The sequence below is a fragment of the Stegostoma tigrinum genome, chromosome 7 (genome assembly GCF_030684315.1).
Source record: "Stegostoma tigrinum isolate sSteTig4 chromosome 7, sSteTig4.hap1, whole genome shotgun sequence".
Lineage (NCBI taxonomy): Eukaryota > Metazoa > Chordata > Chondrichthyes > Orectolobiformes > Stegostomatidae > Stegostoma > Stegostoma tigrinum.
The window spans coordinates 104,436,807-104,456,208 of record NC_081360.1 but is presented as its reverse complement, the minus strand read 5'-3'; the positions used below and the strand labels follow the sequence as shown (position 1 = coordinate 104,456,208).

Genomic DNA, 19,402 nt, shown 5'->3' with positions numbered 1-19,402 from the left:
AGTGTGGAGCTGGAGGAACGCAGCGAGCTAGGCAGCAACAAAAGAACAGGAAAGTTGATGTTTTTGGCTGTGACCCTTCTTCAGAAAAACAAAAGTGTCCCAATCCAAAACGTCAGCTCTCCTGCTCTAATGATGCTGCCTGGCCTGCGGTGTTCCTCCAAGTCCACACTGTGTTGACTCTGACTCCAGCATCTGCTGTTCTTATTATCTCTGAGATGGATTTAGATTTAGACTTTATTGTCACATGTACTCAAATACAAAAAGCACAGGAGTATGGTGAAACATTTCCAACACACTGAACTAACTTAGGCACAAGTACCTAGGTACAAAAACGTAAGAACAAGGTAGCAAGAAATAAGGAACACAGAGTTAAGTTAAACATTACAGTCGTTCTTAATATGGAGTTTCTAAAAAAAGAAGAAAGCTAAAAGTTCAAACGTTGCAGTCTTTCTTAAGTGCTTGGGCATGCTGGGACCGCACTTCCTACAAGCTCCCAATCTCTTCTGCTTTGGCACGGTTTCCCTGCATTGGCTCGATCCCCCTTGTTCTTTGCATCACTGCAGTTGTTGGGGGAACCTCCTTTGCCACATGGGGTTCATACCTAGGATATCAGACTGCCAAAGTTCTGCTCCAGGCCTTCTGCCACTGCCACAAACCGGACCACCAAAACCCTGATCCCAGCACCGTCTGGGCCTCAGCCTCACCTTACGTTCATGTGCTGGGAACTCACCGAGTACTGTATCAGGCCCCCAGCCAGTGCCTTGTACTGGACAGCTAGCCGACCGCCAGCTTAAATGAGAATGTAAGTTAGTAGAAAAAAAACTACAAAATACAATTGGTAACCAAAAGAAATACTGAAGGCATAGAGGGGAGGTAAAAAGGTAGATAAGAAAAGCAGAAAAGAATTATGAGAAAACACCAGCAGCTAACATAACGGGGAATCCCGAAGACTTGCAGAGGTATGTAAATAGTAGAAGAACATTTAAAGGAGGAGTCAGACTAATTAGAGACCAGAAAAGGATTTACACAGGGCGTGGCGCAGGTGGTGGCATGGCAGAGGTGTTAAATTAATACTTTGCAGCTGTTTTTACAAAAAAAGTGGCTATTGCCTAAGTTGTAGTGATGGAGGAGGAAACTGTCCCATTTGACATGATTAAAGTTAATAAGGAAGGAACCTTGAATAGACTCTGAGTACTTAAAGTTGACAAGGCCTTTGGAACAAATTAGATTCACCTGAGCATTTTGAAGGAAGCGAGTGTAGAAATTGCAGAGGTGCCGGCCATAATCTTTCAATCTTTCTGAGATTCAAGGAATGTGCCAAAAGATTGGAGAATTCCAAACATGGCCATGGTATAAAAGGGGCAGTAGCTACATGAATACAAAATTGTCTGAGTGATAGGAATCAGAGAGCAATGGTCAATGGATATTTTTCAAGCAGAGGAAGGTCTGTAAGTGGAGTTCCCTAGGGGGCTGGTATTTGGACCCTTTCTTTTCAAGGGTGCCACATTACAGCAAAGATGTGAATGCATTGGAGAGAATGCAGAAGCACAAGAATGGTTCCAGGAATGAGCAACTGCAATTATGAGAATAGATTGAAGAAGTTCAGACTGTTGTGAGTGGAAAGAGGAGAGTTGAGAGGAGATTGGATGGAAGTTTTCAAAATCATGAAAATGCTGGGCACGGCAGATAGGGAGAAGCTGTTCTCATTCTTAAAAGGAACATGAACATGTGGACATAGATTTAAAATTATGAGGGGAATAAAGCAAGGTAATGTGAGTAAAATCATTTGTAAGAGCAAATGGTTAGGTAGAATTTTTAATTGGCATGTTCAATTGAGGCACTCAATGGGGTATTGGATGATTATTTTGACAGAATTAATGTGCAAGGGTGTAGGGTCAAAAGCAGGAAGTGGGCATGAGGTATTGATGCTTGTTTGAAGAGTTAGTGCAGGCTTGAAGGGCTGAACGGCTTTCACTTGCTGTGTAACAATTCTGTGCTGTTAGCTTTTATATGACATAGCAGCTAGCATTTTCACCATGTTTTTATTCAACTTCCTTTCAAATATGTATCTAAATGATCCTTGAATGTTTCAAGCACAAACTTTCATAGCACTTTTTACAACCCCCAAAACACTCAATTTAAAAATATTTCTCCTCATTCATCTGTGGCAGCTCTCTGGATTTTTCAGTGCCCCGATTTATGAGACAAATATTGTATCCCCATTTGAAGAACTTTATAGGCTTTTTATAATAAGGCTTCAAGAATTTCTCCTGTCACCTTCAGAGATTTGTGCATAAGGTCACCAGATCTTTCCAATTAGGAAAATAAAACACTCTGCTCTCTCCTTCCTGGACCTCTCCGTTTCCATCTCTGGCAACCACCTGGAAACTGATATCCATTTCAAGCCCATCGACTCCCACAGCTACCTAGAATACACCTCTTCCCACCCACACCCCTGCAAAAATTCCATCCCCTATTCCCAATTCCTTCGCCTCCGCTGCATCTGGTCCCAGGATGAGGCATTCCACTCCTGTACATCTCAGATGTCCTTGTTTTTCAAGGACCGCAACTTCTGCCCCACAGTGGTCAAGAACACATTTCCCACAACTGATCCCTCACATTCCCTCCCTGCAATAACAACCAAAACAGAAACCCCGTCGGACTCCGGATCCAACGCATCATCCTCCGACACTTCTGCCATCTACAATCCGACCCCCACCACCAAAGACATTTTTCCTTCACCACCCTTATGTGCTTTCTGGGTGGACCACTCTCTCCGTGACTCCCTTGTTCACTCCACACTCCCCTCCAGCCCCACCACACCTGGCACCTTCCCCTGCAACCACAGGAAGTGCTACACCTGCCTCCACACCTCCTCCCTCACCCCCATCCCAGGCTCCCAAGAAGACATTTCACATCAAACAGATGTTCACCTGCACATCTGCCAACGTGCTATACTGTCCCCACTGTGGCCTCCTCTACATCGGGGAAACCAAACGAAGGCTTGGGGACCGCTTTGCAGAACACCTCCGCTCGGTTCTCAATAAACAACTGCACCTCCCAGTCGCAAACCACTTCAACTGCTCCCCCACCGGTATTATGTAATAATGCTTGCAACCTTTACTTCCTCTAACATCATCCTGTAACTCTGGAGGATAGGGTGACAATGCCCAGGGCCTCTGCGGTTTCCACTCCCAGTCCATTAAGTAACATTGCTAATCTTTCCATCTTAATCACTGCCAAACATTTGAATACTACTTTACCTGATTTTATCTTATCCAATATTATGATGACCTACTCCTTCAGATGCCACTTAAGGGCATCCTCTTCATTAGCGATAATCAATGTGAAGCAGTAAATGAGTAGCTCTGCCATAACCTGTGCCTCCACAAGAAGAGAGATAACAAGGTGTGGAGGGTTGCAGAACACCTCCGCTCGGTTCGCAATAAGCAACTGCACCTCCCAATCGTGAACCACTTTAACTCCCCCTCCCATTCCTCAGACGACATGTCCACCATGGGCCTCCTGCAGTTCCACAATGATGCCACCCGAAGATTGCAAGAACAGCAACTCATATTCCGCTTGGGAACCCTGCAGCCCAATGGTATCAATGTGGATTTCACAAACTTCAAAACCTAGCCCCCCCCCCCCAACACCCGCCACTGCATCACAAAACCAGCCCAGCTCGATCCACCTCCCTAACCTGTTCTTCCTCTCACCTATCCCCTCCTCCCACCTCAAACCACACCTCCATTTCCCAACTACTAATCTCATCCTGCCCCCTTGACCTGTCTATCCTCCCCGAACTGACCTATCCGCTCCCCACCTATACTCTCCTCTCCACCTATCTTCTCCACTATCCATCTGCAGTCCGCCTCCCCCTCTCTCCCTATTTATTCCAGAACCCTCTCCCCAGCCCCCTCTCTGATGAAGGGTCTAGGCCCGAAACATCAGCTTTTCAGCTCCTGAGATGCTGCTTGGCCTGTTGTGTTCATCCAGCTTCACACTTTTTTAACAAGGTGCAGAGCTGGATGAACACAACAGGCCAAGCAGCATCAGAGGAGCAGAAAGGCTGACATTTCGGGCCTTGGCCCGTCTTCAGAAATGGGGGAGGGGAAGGGTGTTCTGAAATAAATAGGGGGAGAGGGAGGCAGATAGAAGATGGATAAAGGAGAAGATAGGTGGAGAGGAGACAGACAAGTCAAAGAGGCGGGGATGGGGCCAGTAAAGGAAAGTGTAGGTGGGGAGTTCGCAAGGAGATAGGTCAGTCCAGGGAGGATGGACAAGTCATGGGGGTGGGATGAGGCTAGTAGGTAGGAGATGGGGGTGAGGATTGAGTTGGGAGAAGGGGATAGGTGGGAGGATGGACAGATTCGGGAGGCGGGGACGAGCTGGGCTGGTTTTGGGAAGCAGTGGAGGGAGGGGAGATTTTGAAGCTAGTGAAATCCACATTGATACCATTGGGCTGCAGGGTTCACATGCGGAATACGGGTTGCTGTTCCTGCAGCCTTCGGGTGGCATCATTATGGCACTGCAGGAGGCCCAGGAAGGTCATGTCGTCAGCGGAATGCGAGGTGGAGTTGAAATGGTTCATGACTGGGAGGTGCAGTTGCTTATTGCGAACTGAGCGTAGGTGTTCTGCAAAGCGGTCCCCAAGCCTCTGCTTGGTTTCCCCGATGTAGATGAGGCCACATCAGGAATAGCAGATGCAGTATACCACATTAGCAGATGTGCAGGTGAACATATGCTTGATGTGGAAAGTCTTCTTGGGGCCTGGGATGGGGGTGAGGGAGGAGGTGTGGCACTTCCTGCGGTTGCAGGGAAAATGCCGGGTGTGGTGGGGTTGGAGGGGAGTGTGGAGCGGACAAGGGACTCCCGGAGAGAGTGGTCTCTCCAGAAGGCAGACAAGGGTGGGGATGGAAAAATGTCTTGGGTGGTGGGGTCGGATTGTAGATGGTGGAAGTGTCGAAGGATGATGCTTTGTATCCAGAGGTTGGTGAGGTGGTATGTGAGGACAAGGAGGATTCTGTTTCAATTATTATTGCAGGGCCGGGATATGAGGGATGTGTTGCGGGAAATGCGGGAGACACTGTCAACGACATTTTTGATTGCTGTGGAGAGGAAGTTGCGGTTTTGAAAAAAGAGGACATCTGTGATGTGCGCGAGTGGAATGCGTCATCTCAGGAGTAGACGCAGCGGATGCGAAGGAATTGGGAATAGGGGATGGCATTTTTACAGGAAGGTGAGTGAGAGGAGGTGTATTCTAGGTAGCTATGGGTGTCAGTGGGCTTGAAATGGACATCGGTTTCTAGCTGGTTGCCTGAGATGTAGACAGAGAGGTCCAGGAAGGAGAGAGGGGTGTCAGAGATGGTCCAGGTAAACTGAAGGTTGGGGTGGAAGGTGTTGGTGAAGTGGATGAACTGTTCGAGCTCCTCGTGGGAGCATGAGGTGGCACTGAAACAGTCATCGATGTAACGGAGGAAGAGATGTGGGATAGGGCCAGTGTAGCTTTGGAAGAGGGATTGTTCCACGTACCCTACAAAGAGGCAGGCATAGCTTGGGCCCATGTAGGTACCCATGGGATAAAAAACAGGAGACGTCCTTTGTAGGTCTGGGAGAGGGAGGCTCTGAGCTAGGGTAGGCTTGATTGCAGTGCCTGGAGATGCTGGCGCATTGCAGCGAGGGTGTATTTCAGAAGTCGCAGCGAGAAACGCTTCTGCAGGAGATCAACGTTCTGAGTGTAGCAGTCGTCGTGGTTGGGACCAAATTTGGAAGGTTTAAATGTAGACCCGGGGGCGGCCATGATAAAAAGCATTAAAGAATTTTTTTAATGCTAAGGGCTAGGAATGGAGACTGAGACTTAATGTGTTGTGTTCTCGTTGCACAAGACTAAGTAACATTACTGTGGATGCTGGGGAAGCAGAAATCAAAACCGAACATGTTGGAGAAACTCAGCAGGTCTGGCAGAATTGGTAGAAAGAGAAACAGAGTTAATGTTTTGAGCTCTGTATGAACTCTTCTTCAGAACGCCTTCCGATTTCTCCAGATTTGGGGAGGGGAGGTCAAGGTGAGTCTTGCAGTTGGATCCCTGCAATGATATAACTAAGCTCGTGTTTGAGCATAGCGGACGTGGTCATTCAAAGAAGGTGCGTGTGATGAGGCAATGTGGATTGTTTGATTTTTGTTACAATGGGGAATGGCCGAACCCCTCTGATAATTAAACTAAAACACAAGCCGCGATCTGTTATGACATAAGTAGGGCACCCCTGTAATAATTACCCCCAAAACACCCAGAGAAGCTCATCTTTCCCCTCGTAACCTATTAAAAGCCAGGTTAAAAGAAAGAAAACCCCTGATCTCCACTTTACAAGCAAGAAGAAACAATTTATTTATTTAACCCAACCATGAACAAATTAACAAAATTACTAACAAGCCAACAATCCCCCCCCCCCCCCTTATACTAATAATTACTTCCTAGCTGGCATAAATTCTACTGGAATGCTATTTAAACAAAGACAGGTCTCAGTAATACAAACCCAATTAATAAGAGGCAATAAATTATAACTTAATTTCTCCAAGTTCACACAGACTGTCTTCTGGAATATTCTGTCATCTCCAGTGTCTTTGCAAACACTTTTTCTTCCATTAATTCTGCTATCGGGAACGTTTTTTACCCTCACCCTCACCCTCACCCTCACTCCCCAACAACAGTTGGCTCGCTCTGATTTTCCTAATGCCTTCATCCTATGTACCTGTGATGACATAACCGAGTCCGTATAATATTGGCTTCAGGCTACCGACACCTTCAGATTTAAATTCAAGTGGCTTTCTGTATCTAGGTGCTTCGTTTAAATTAATTGGCCAAATTCAAACTGTTTGGCTGCTCAATACAGAATGTTTGAATTTGGGCACTCTCTGCGTACCTGCATTTATAAACCTCCAAGCACAGGCAAAGCACAAGCTCTTAAAGGGACCACAACACTCTTTACCGCACAATTATTTTTCCAACAAATTCTAACTTCCTGCCTTCCAGTTCTTGAATACTCTACCCAACTTCATAACGTGAGTGAATGTATGTTTGGCTGATTAGTTATCAGGAAAAGTTATACAGATGTATGGAAGCTATACTGACCATGATCTTTGGCCAAATAAATACTTCAGAAGCATTGTCACTACTGTAATGTAAAAACTAAGTGTCAAAATTACACACAACAGTGTGACCCTGGTCAAATAATCTGTTTTATGATGTTGATTGAGGGATGAATATTGTCTGGGGTAGAAGTTTCTGCTCTCCTCCTAAATAGTGTTGTAGGATATTTATGTTCCCCTGAGAGGGCAGATGGCGTCTCCATTTAAAAGCTCAGTCAAAACAAGGTATTTCTAACAGTGCATATGCCCTCAGTTTTACATGATCTAGTGGCTTAGATTTTTTTTGTGTACACAGGTGTGAATTGGGTCAAAACCAAAGTCTTGTGATTCACGGGCAAACATGTTATCACTGAGCCACAGCTGACACTACAAGGTGAATAGTCTCATGGAGTTATGTTACTCCATTCCAATAAGATCCTGCTGCTGCTGATTATGTACTATAGTGTTCCTGGAAGACAAAGTCATAATTTCATTTCTATTTTTGTCTATCAATGTGTATTTCATGGTTGAAGAGCTGTAAAATAAGGCTGAGATGTGTGCATTAACTGTTAAGGATGTAATAGCAGTGCAGTGTGATATCATTTTGCTGTTTAATAGGAATACAGTGTCACATCGTGATTCTAGATGTGGTCTAGTTATTGAGGAACATATTTGTGATATGGCATCTTATCTTAGCTGGTCAAATTGTTACTTTGTTAAGCATTGGAAATATATTTATTGCCTATGTGGCCTTCATCACAATAGCAGGTACTGAACATCTCACCCTTGCTACACCTGCCCTACCAGAATCTTCATTTTCATCTCAGAGAATATATCAGCTACCCCCCCCATGGTCCCTGAATCATGAGTATATGAGCTGTTACCTGTTCGTGCACAGATTCCACATTTTCAATGGAAGAACAGCTTTGGAAGCGATACAATTTTGCTTCAAGCAAACTGTTACTTGTCAGTACATTTGTGTTAATCATGCATATGTTGGGTTTGGCACTTTATTTAAACCATTGCTGTTGGCTCAAAGCTGTTGACATTTAATCTAGACACAATTCAGTCTTACTTTCACTCTTTACTCAAAATAGTCCCTTGTATCTTTGTCTGAAATTAGAAGAAAGAACTTCACACGCAGTCTTGCATTGATGAGTTCTAAAGTTTGGCTTAGAAGTTCTTTTATACTGGTGTAATATTCTTCATTCAATCTTTGAAGGGAGTTGATTTAGTTCAGGTGGCTGGACAGCTGGTTAGTCATGCCAAAGGTGTGGGTTCAAATTCCAACTACTGGCTCACGTTACAACGAAGGGCTGTCCATCTTGACTTCTCCGTTTGCCCGATGTGGCGCCTTCAGGTTAAATTACTGTCAGTTGCTCATCTCTATTGAGAAAAAAGCCCTATGGTCTGATAAAACTCTGAGTACTCTACCTTTAAAAGCCTTCAAAAGTAAATAGAGACACCAGTAGACCTTGTTTAAAATATAAACATGAAGTGGATTTATTAAATAAACAATGAACAAGCAAGTAATCTGACAGTGATTTAATAAGTTATTTACACGAATTATATAATCTAAATGTCACAGAATGGTAAAATAACAAATACAGGAAGAAGCTTCTTGAACATTTTCTATTCATTTAGATCATGGTTCACTTCATTTCTCTGCCCTTGTTTTATAACCGTTAAGACAATTTACATACATATCCACAAACTATTTACAGGAGAAAATGCCAGATTTCCACCGACTGCTTTGAGGAATTTTTTTTAAATTTCATCCCTAAATGGCCTAGCTTAAATGGTGAGAGGTTGGAAAATGCTGATGTGCAAAGGGGTTTGAATATGCTGATGAGTCACTTCAAATTGTTCTTAATCAGGCAATTGGGCATTTTATGACACATATCTTGGCAAGTTGGACTTGGACTCAGCCATTCTGCCCAGAGATAAGGACATTACCATGACACTGCAAGAGCGCAGTGAGTCACTTAAAGTTAGCATCCGATTGGTGAGTCAAATGGTATGTTGGCCTTCTTCGCAAGGAGATTTGAGTACCAGAGGGGTCATTGTAAACTGTGAGGAAGACAATGTGGAACTCCAAAAGGACGTAGACAAGTTGGTGGAGTTGGTGGCAGATGAAGTTAGATGAAGAGAAATCGGGTGAGGTAGTTTATTTTCATATTAAGAACAACAAAAGACAAGGCAATAAAATATTAATGAAATTTGCAAGGGGGTGCAGGAGCAGAGGCAGATATGTGCACAGATCATTGAACATAGAAGGTGGAGAAAGCAATTTAATGTCCTGGAATTTATTGAGAGGGACATAAGATATGGGGAGCAAGATATTTGTTAGATCTCCAATGGAGTACTATGAGCAGTTATGAGTGCCACAGTTTAGGAAGGATAAGAATACATTGGAGAGAGTATAACAGAGGTTTAGAAGAATGGTTCCAGTGTAGAGACCATTTTTTTTCATTTTACATTTGGGCCGAAATAAAAAAAAACTTCTTTAGACAACCACTATCAAAGGGGGATTGCTACACTTTTAAAAACAAGTTGCTGGGACTCATTGAGAGTTGTGTTATCACTGTCCCCTTATTCAAGTGGTGAGATATGTTTGAAATCCAAAGAGTGTGTGCACGTGTGTGTGTGTGTGTGTGTGTGTGTGTGGGTGTGTGTGTGTGTGTGTGTGCACGTGTGTGTGTGTGTGCATGTGTGTGTGTGTGTGTGCACATATATGTGTGTGTGTGTATGTGTGCATGTGTGCACGTGTGTGTGTGTGTGCACGTGTGTGTGTGTGTGTGTGTATGTGTGCGCGTGTGTGTGCGCACGTGTGTGTGTGTGTGCACATATATGTGTGTGTGTGTATGTGTGCATGCGTGTGTGTGTGTGTGTGTGTGTGTGTGCACATATATGTGTCTGTGTGTATGTGTGCATGCGTGTGCGTGTGTGTGTGTGTGCACATATATGTGTCTGTGTGTATGTGTGCATGCGTGTGCGTGTGTGTGTGTGTGTGCACATATATGTGTGTGTGTGTATGTGTGCATGCGTGTGCGTGTGTGTGCTTGCAAGACAGAGAGACAAAGGCAAATTTCACCCAGAGACTGCTGACTCATGGGCAGGTGGATCGCCTTCGTGTGAACAATACAAAGGCAGACGGTATGCGGAATGCAAGAGACAGCATGTTTCTTTATCTGTCTCTGCAGTGATATCTATTAAAAAAGACACAACAATGCAACATTTGGAAGCATTCATGGGATTGGATAAAGCCGGCGCAGTTCATCAAATATAATTATGCTTAAGAATTCTACTGGAGTTTTTTTGAGGATGTGACAAGTAAAACAGGTAAGGGAAATCCAGCGTATTTGGATTCTTAGGTAACAAAGTGTGGGGCTGGATGAACACAGCAGGCCAAGCAGCATCTCAGGAGCACAAAAGCTGACGTTTCGGGCCTAGACCCTTCATCAGAGGGTTTTTAAATGGCTTTTGATAAAGTGTTTCATAAGAGGTCAGTGGGAAAAGTTTAAGCACTTGGAAAGGGACTAGTGTATTGACATGAATCAAGAATTAATTGACAGACAAAGAATAGAGAATGGGAGTAAATGGATCATTTTCCAAGTGGCAGACAATGACTAGTGTGGTGCCACAGGAACAGCTCTTAGCCTCAGCTATTCATGATTTAACATAAATGATGTGGATGAGGTAACCATGTGCAACATTTAAGTTTGCACAAAACTGGGTGAGAATGTGAGTTGTGAGGAAGATGCAAGGAGGCTTCAAGGTGATTTAAGCAAAGTGAGTGAATGTGACTAAATGTAAAGTTATACACTTTGATGTGAAGTATGGATAGGAACAGTATTCTTCAAATAGTGAGATATTTGGAAGTGTAGATGTACAAAGGGATTTGTACACTGCACTTTTTCATATATTTAAATTGAAGGAACTCCCATTTAAGGTCAAGATGAGGAGGTTGTTAGTCTTTGGAATTCTCTACAGCAAGGAATGTTGGAGGATGGGTCGTTGAATATGTTCCTTACACACCAGTAATGAAAGCAAGCAGAACCAAAAGAACTGCGGATGCTGTAAATCAGGAACAAAAACAGAAGTTGTTGGAAAATCTCAGCAGGTCTGGCAGCACGATGAAAGGAAGCAGGCAGTTTCAGCAAGCAATTAGGAAGGCAACTCATTCATTGCAAGTGGATTTGATTTCAGAAATAGGAATGTCTTACTTCACTTGTACAGGGCCTTGGTGAGATCACAAGTGGAGTATTGTGTGCAGTTTTAATTTGCAGATAACCTGCCCCTGAGGAAATGCAGCGGAAGTTCACCAGGCTGCAACCAGGGATGGCAGGACTGGCCTATGGGGAGAGAGTGGTTCCCGAGCATCCAGCATTTAGAAGGATGAAAGGGGGTCTGTTTGAAATGTAAGGAACTCTAACCGGGCTGGACAGACTAGATGCAGGGAGGATGTTTTCCATGGCTGAGGTGAAGAACCAAGGGACACAGTCTGACGATAGGGCAGACCATTTTCACAGTGAGATGAGGTAATGGGCCTGCAGAATTGTCTACCACAAAAGGCTGTGAAGGCCAAGTCATTGAATATTTTCAAGAAAGGGATAGATACATTTTTTTAGATTCTAATAGGCATCCAGAGGTATAGGGAGAAAGCAGGATTGTGACATTGAGATCAAGCATCTACCACAATCATATTGAATTGTGGAACAGGCTTGAAGTGATGGAAGGCCCACTCCTGATCCCAATTTCTATGTTTCCATGTCATCTAGAAACGAAACAAAGATATTCCGTCTCACCACTTGCTCTAAACCACTGTGTTTAATCAGTGACTGAAAGACTGAACAATTAATTGGTCAACTGCACCAGATCTTCAACAAAGTACTTGAAAGGATCAGGGAAATGAGTGAGGAGGCTTGCCATGGCTAATCCACCCAGCCTACACAACTTTAGACATTACAGGACAATTTAGCATGGCCGATTCACCTAATCTGCATACCTTTGGACTGTGGGAGGAAACTAGCTCATTTCGCAGAAACTCACACAGACACAGGCAGAACGTCCAAACTCCATTCAGACAGCCACCCAAGTTGGAATCAAATCCAGGCTCCCGGCACTGTGAGGCAGCAGTTCCAACCACATCAGAGATTGAAATCTGCTAATATGCAAATAGATTATGGGATAGTGTAGGGGGAGGGCCTGTTCTGCGCTGTATTGTCCCATGTTCTATATTCTATGTAATGGGATTCTAACGTGAATGCCATTCGAGTAGGCTGAGATACTATTGGGTAATCATGGGACAATAATGCACACCGAGTTCAGAGTCAGGAAAGCTGACCTACCTGAAAGATTCTGAGAACTTCAATGCCAAATTTTAACTAGCCATCAGGGAAACTGTATTTTTGCCACCCGTCCCATCCTGCCCCAACTGAATGAAGATTCCCCATTTATGCTTCTAAAAGCTCAGTTCAGGCCTAGAAAATTCTGCCTAATTTCTTGTACTTAAATCAGCAGGGTCAACTTTCATTGAAGGTCATCGACCACTTTGTTATGTCAGCCTGAGTGAAAGTAGCTTTTATGCTCTTCATTATTGGGCCTTTTCTATGACAAGCATTGCAAATTCACCCCCCATCTGGGCCTCGCACCTACAGATGTGGGAGATAGAGTGCAGTTCCACCTCTCACCACCACCATGGGGACCTTCCACCCACTGCTGGAAAAGTCAATCTGAGAAGCCAAGGTAAGAAATTTTTGTACACTGCATTTTTTCATATCTTTAAATTGAAGGAACTCCCATTTAAGGTCTAGATGAGGAGGTTGTTAGTCTTTGGAATTCCCTACAGCAAAGAATATGGGAGGATGGGTCATTGAATATGTTCAAAGTTGAGTTTGATTGTTCATTGACAGGTGAACCAAATGTTATGGGACAGAGAGGAAGTGGACTTATGGCCACAAACGGATGACACAATATCTTATTGAATGGTGAAGCAGACGTGAAGGGATGAATGATTTATCTGTGCTTCTATTTATTAAGTTTTTAATATTTACTGTCTGCTTCATTTATGCTGAGACCAGATGAGGAGTGAGTGAATAGTATAGGCATTGAACTTTTGAAACCTTTTCAAGATCATATAGTTGTTTCAGACATAGCTCCTTCTGAATGCACTCCGACACTGAGACAAGTTAATACCAAACGAAAGAACAGTTCAAGGAGTTGCTCATTTCACAGGAGTGTTTTAGTCAGACCATAGTTATATTAATTCAATTCCATTACATACAGTGCAAATCAAGCAATTGTTCCTTATCATTATTCTGTGACTAAGCAGTACGGTCATCTTTGGTAGCAAAGCAGAGTCATTGTTCAGAGTTAGCCATCAGATCATTATCCAACCAATAATATGGATATCCCTCTCTGTCAAGTGCAGGCAAATTAATGTGATCTGAATGAGTACTCATCACACCAGACTTTCAGACAATTGTATGTCAGATATCATTGGCCCATCTCATTGACACACCTCAAAACTTCATAATTACTGCATTCAGAACTGAAATCTCTAAAGCATTCCTACTCATTCTTTTAGTACTTTGAAACTTTGCCCCCTCCTTTATTCATGTTTATTATCTTCTGTCTAACTGACATTTTCGTCAAAAGCAATGCGTATACTAGTTGACATAAATCCAGATTCAGAGATTGAGGACACAGATCTCCTGAATTTTGACATGATGGTTTGCTTAATGATCCCTTTCTTGCAAAAGACTTTCACTAAGTTCCTCCTGAATTTTACTCCAATGAATGCATATAAGATTGGATTAATGCAACTGTGCAGGATACCCAAACTTTGAGTTGCAGAGAGAGCCCTGTCAATATCATTGCGCCTGTCACAAGTCTCAGCAATGAGCTTGCTTCTCATCAGTGTGTCCACGAGCACAGTGACATTGAACGGCAGCCAACAAATTACAAAGAACACCACCACAGTTATAATGATCTTCATCGCTTTATGTTTCTGGAACCCCTTTGTTTGACACAGTTTCAGGATTATCACAGTGTAACAGAAAATCATGACAGCTAGTGGGATGAGAAACCCAAAAAAATGCTGCAAAAACCTTATGGTTATTCTCCATGCTTCGACTGATTCAACATCAAATATCTCATAACACATGACTCGTTCAAAATGAATATATTCACCCTTGTACAAAACTGGGAAAGACAGAGCAACAGACACCAGCCAAACAGTGGCACAAACCAGCATAATTAGAAATGGTCTCTTCTGCTTCTGGACCTGTGTAGCATGGACAATGGACAGATAACGATTGATCGTAATGCAAACCAGAAACAGAATCCCACTGTAGAAGTTAATCTCCTGTAACATGCTGATAATTTTACACATGGCATCGCCAAACACCCAGCCAGATACAGCATCCACAATCCAAAAAGGCAGGGTCACAGCAAAGAGCAGATCAGCCACTGCCAGATGTAGCAGGTAGGTGTCTGTGGATGATATGGTACGTCGCTCATAAAGTAGGACAATCATTATAATAATGTTCCCTGTCACAGCGAGGAAGCACACCAGGCTGTAGATAACAGCCAGAGCTGTGTTGATTGATTCATTCACTTCAGAGTGACAGGGCGACATGTCTGGGTCAATAATGTAGTCGTAAGGAATTGTAATATTTTCAAATATATCAGCAAAGTCAAAATCGTCTAATTCAAATTTCTGGCTTGCCATTTTCTGAAAGAGAAAGAGTAGTTTAGGGAGTCAGACTAATCTTCAGTTATAGTATCAACTGTATATATCCTTCTCCTCTAACCAAAAATAAAGACTGTGTGGATGCTCAGAAAGATAAGGTAAGGCTTTTTTTTCCACTTTACTCTTTTGGCAATCTAGAGTCGAGGGACTGGAAGCGAGGGCAGTTGCATGCTCCCCTTGCAGGATGTGGGAGGTTAGGGCCACTGCTGGTGTCCCTCTGACTTCACCTGCAGGAAGTGCACCCAAATCCAGCTCCTCAAAGACCGTGTTAGGGAACTGGAGCTGGAGCTGGATGAACTCCGGATCATTCAGGAGGCTGAGGGGGTAATAGAGAGGAGTTACTTGGAGGTGGTCACACCCAAGGTACAGGAAAAAGGCAGCTGGGTGACTGTCAAGAAGGGAAAAGGGAATAGCCAGACAGTGCAGGGACCCCCTGTGGCCGTTCCCCTCAATGATAAATATACTGCTTTCGATACTGTTGGGGGGGAAACGACCTACCAGGGGAAGGCCACAGTGGACGGGTCTCTGGCACTGAGCCTGGTCCTGTGGCTCAGAAGGGAAGCGGGGAGGAATAGGAGAGTGATAGTGATAGGTGATTTAATGGCTAGGGGAACAGGCAGGAGATTCTGTGATATCAAAGCAGAGACATGCATGGGAGTTCCTCGATGCCCCAACTGTAAGGTCATTGGATAAACATATGGATGATAATGGAATAGTGCAGGTTAGATGGGCTTCGGATTGGTTTCACAGGTCGGAGCAACATCGAGGGCCAAAGGGCCTGTACTACGCTGTAACGTTCTATGTTCTATGTACCGAGCGAGACTCCCAGATATGTTGCCTCCCGGGTGCCAGGGTCAGGGATGTCTCTGATCAAGTCTACAGGATTCTTAAAGGGGAGAGTGAGCAGCTGGAAGTCGTGGTACACATCGGTACCAATAATACAGCTAGGAAATAGGATGAGGACCTGAAAAGTGAATAGAGGGAGTTAGGACGGAAACTAAAAGCCAGGACGAGCAGAGTAGTAATCTCAGGATTGCTACCGGTGCCATGGGCTAGTGAGGCCAGAAAATAGAGAGCCAGTGCAACTGAACACGTGGCTACAGAGCAGGTGTAGGAGGGAGGGCTTCAGATATGTGGGTCACTGGGATACCTTCTGCGGAAGGTGGGACCTGTACAGGAAGGGCAGGTTGCACTTGAACTAGAAGGGCACCAATATCCTGGACAAGGAGGCTTGTTAGAGCACTTGGGGAGTGTTTAAATTAGCTGGTTCATTGTTCCACTGCCATTTCATTACCCTACTGGGTAACATCCTCAGTGCAGCCTCCGATGCAGCACCGGTCTGTTTTCCCATCTGGTTTTTAAACTCTGGAGTCCGTTGATCTGGAATACCTCACTTCTAGTTTTCCTTCTCAATGGAGTGTATAGGGGGTTGAGTTCTATGTGTTTGTTGATGATTCACGGCTAATACTCACTCACCACCATTTATGGGGATAAGGAGAGCCACCAATTCGATTGGTACAACACCAAGATTCTAGGACGAGCAAAGCAGAGACAGGCACGGGAGTTCCTAGAAGCCTGGCACTCCACAAAGAAAGCCATCAACAAACACATAGGATTCTACCCCACATAAACTCCATTGCAAAGGAAAACCGGTAGTGAGGTAATCCTGCCCAACAGACTCCAGAGTTTAAAAACCAGGCAGGAAAACACAATGGTGCTTCACTGGGGGCTGCACCGAGGATGTTACCCAGCACGGTAGTGAAAGGTCTGCGGGACAACAAACCAGCTCAGTGAGCCAACCAGCCACAACATCCACAAGCCAGGCTACAGATCCACTCCAAATCCTTAAACAGCTTTAACTATTTTTGACACTGGGATTGGAACCAGAACTACAGATCAGAGGATGGGGGAGCCGGTGTACAGACAGATAGAGCAAGCAGAGAGCCTATGTGGAAGAATAGGGCAATGTGGCAGTCAGTGCGGTGGGTCGGGGTGTGTCTACTTCAGTGCAAGAAGTGTCAGGAATAAGAATGACAAACTTAGAGCATATGGATCAGTACTTGGAGCTACAATGTTGAGGCCATTATGAAGACTTGGTTAACACAGGGGCAAGAATGGTTGTTGGATGTTCCTGAGTTTAGAGGTTTCAAAAGAAATAGGGAAGGAGGTAGACGAGGTGAGGGAGTGGCATTCCTAGTCAGGGATGGTATCACAGCTGCAGAAAGGGAGGTCGTGGAGAAGGGTTTGTGCACTGAGTCAGTATGGATGGAAGTCAGAAACAGGAAAGGAGCAGTCACTTTATTGGGAGTTTTCTACAGATCCTCCAATAGCAACAGAGACACTGAGGAACAGGTTGGGAGGTAGATTTTGGAAAGGTGCAGAAGTAATAGGGTTGTTGTCACAGGTGACTTCAACTTTCCTAATGTCAGCTGGAACCTCCTAAGGGCAAAGAGTTTGGATGGAGCAGATTTTGTCAGGTGTGCCCAGGAAGGACTTCTGACTCAGTCTGTAGATAGGCCGACTAGAGGGGAGGCCATATTGGATTTGGTGCTTGGTAATGAACCAGGCCAGGTTTGTCGCACTGAGGCAAGGAAGGGATGGAAAGGCGAAGGAACCTTGATGGCAAGACATGTGGAACCTATAGTGAAGACGAAGAAGGAAGCTTACTTAAGGTTGAGGAAGCAAGGATCAGACAGGGCTCTAAAGGTCTACAAGGTAGCCAGGATGGATTTATAAGAGTTAGAAGAGGGCATGAGAAAACCTTGGCGAATAGGACCAAGGAAAGCCCCAAGGCGTTCTATACTTATATGAGGAACAAGAGGATGGCCAGAGTGAGGGTAGGGCCAATCGGGGACAGTGGAAGGAACTTGTCCGTGGAGTCAGGGGAGGAAGGGGAGGATTACTGAATACTTTGCTTCAGTATTCATCAGTGAGAGGGAGCTTGACGTTTGTGAGGACAGCATGAAACTAGCAGATATGCTCGAACAGGTTGTTATTAGGAAGAAAGATATGCTAAAAATATTGAAAAGCCTAAGGATAGGTAGGTCCCCTGGGCCAGACCGCATATACCCAAGGTTTCTAAGAGAAGCAAGGGAAGATTTTGCTGCCCCTTTGGCAATAATCTTTGTGTCCTCACTTCACTGGGATAGTACCAGAAGATTGGAAGGTGGCAAATGTCATTCCCTTGTTCAAGAAAAGGAATAGAGATAATCCTGGGGATTACAGACCGGTCAGTCTTACTTCTGTGGTGTGCAAATTATTGGAAAGGATTCTGAGAGATAATATTTTTGGTTTTTTGGAACAGTACAGTTTGATTAGAAATAGTCAGTATGGCTTTGTGAGGGACAGGTCATGCCTCACAAACCTTACTGAAGCCCTTGAGGATGTGACAAAACACATTGATTAAGGCAGAGCAGTGGATGTGGTGTATATGGATTTTAGCAAGGCATTCAAAAAGGTTCCACATGGTAGAGTCATTCAGAAAGTATGGAGACATAGGATTCAGGGAAATGTGGCTGTCTGGAAACAAAACTGGCTGGCTGTCCAATAGAAGACAGAGGGTAGTAGTAGATGGAAAATATTCAGCCTGGAGCTCAGTGACCAGTGGTGTTCCGCAGAGATCTGCTCTGGGACCTCTACTCTTTGTGATCTTTATAAATGACTTGGATGAGGAAGTGAAAGGGTGGGTTAGTAAGTTTGCCGATGACACAAAGGTTGGTGGAGTTGTGGACAGTGTTGCACCAGGATATTGACAGGATGCAGTGCTGGTCAAAGAAGTGGCAGATGGAACTCAACCCAGAAAAGTGTGGAGTGATTCATTTTGGAAGGTCGAATTTGAATGCAGAATACAGGGTTAATGGCAGGATTCTCAGCAGTGTAGAGGAGCAGAGGGAACTTGGGGTCCACGCCCATAGATCCCTCAAAGTTGCCACCCAAGTTGATCGGGTTGTAAAGAAGGCATATGGTGTGTTGACTTTCATTGGCAGGGGGATTGAGTTTAAGAGCCGTGAGATTATGATGCAGCTCTATAAAACCCTGTTTTGACCACACTTGGAATATTGTGTTCAGTTCTGGTCACTACATTACAGGAAGGATGTGGAAGCTTTAGAGAAGGTGCAGAGGAGATTTGCCAGGATGCTGCCTGGACTGGAGGGCAGGTCTTATGAGGAAATGTTGAAGTAGCTCGGGCTTTTCTCATTGGAGTGAAGAAGGATGAGAGGTGACTTGATAAAGGTTTTCAAGATGATGAGAGGCATAGATAGAGTGAATAGTCAGAGACTCTTTCCCAGGGTGGAACTGACTATTATGAGGGGGTATAATTTTAAGGTGATTGGAGGAAGGGATAGGGAAGATGTCAGAGGTAGGTTCTTCGCACAGAGTGGTGGGTATGTGGAATGTGCTGCCGGCAGTGGTAGTGGAGTCAGATACATTAGAGACTTTTAAACGACTCTCAGATTTGCACATGGAGGAGAGTAAAATGTAGAGTATGCAGAGTAGTTTGACCTTAGAGTACGATAA

General features: G+C 44.4%; 1 protein-coding gene across 7 annotated transcripts in view; it reads right to left on the bottom strand.

The window, feature by feature from the left end:
- Positions 1–19,402, bottom strand: part of LOC125453811 (C-X-C chemokine receptor type 2-like) — a 117,198-nt gene that overhangs the window by 94,227 nt on the left and 3,569 nt on the right. Inside the window, exon 2 of one of the 7 annotated variants that reach the window (XM_048533788.2) lies at positions 8,657–14,866. The exons of the other annotated variants lie outside the window; for them this stretch is intronic. Coding sequence (XP_048389745.1) covers positions 13,766–14,863 — 1,098 coding nt within the window. The 5' untranslated portion in view covers positions 14,864–14,866 and the 3' untranslated portion in view covers positions 8,657–13,765. Of the gene's footprint in view, positions 1–8,656; positions 14,867–19,402 lie in introns of those variants that run through there. 7 annotated transcript variants of the gene reach the window in all.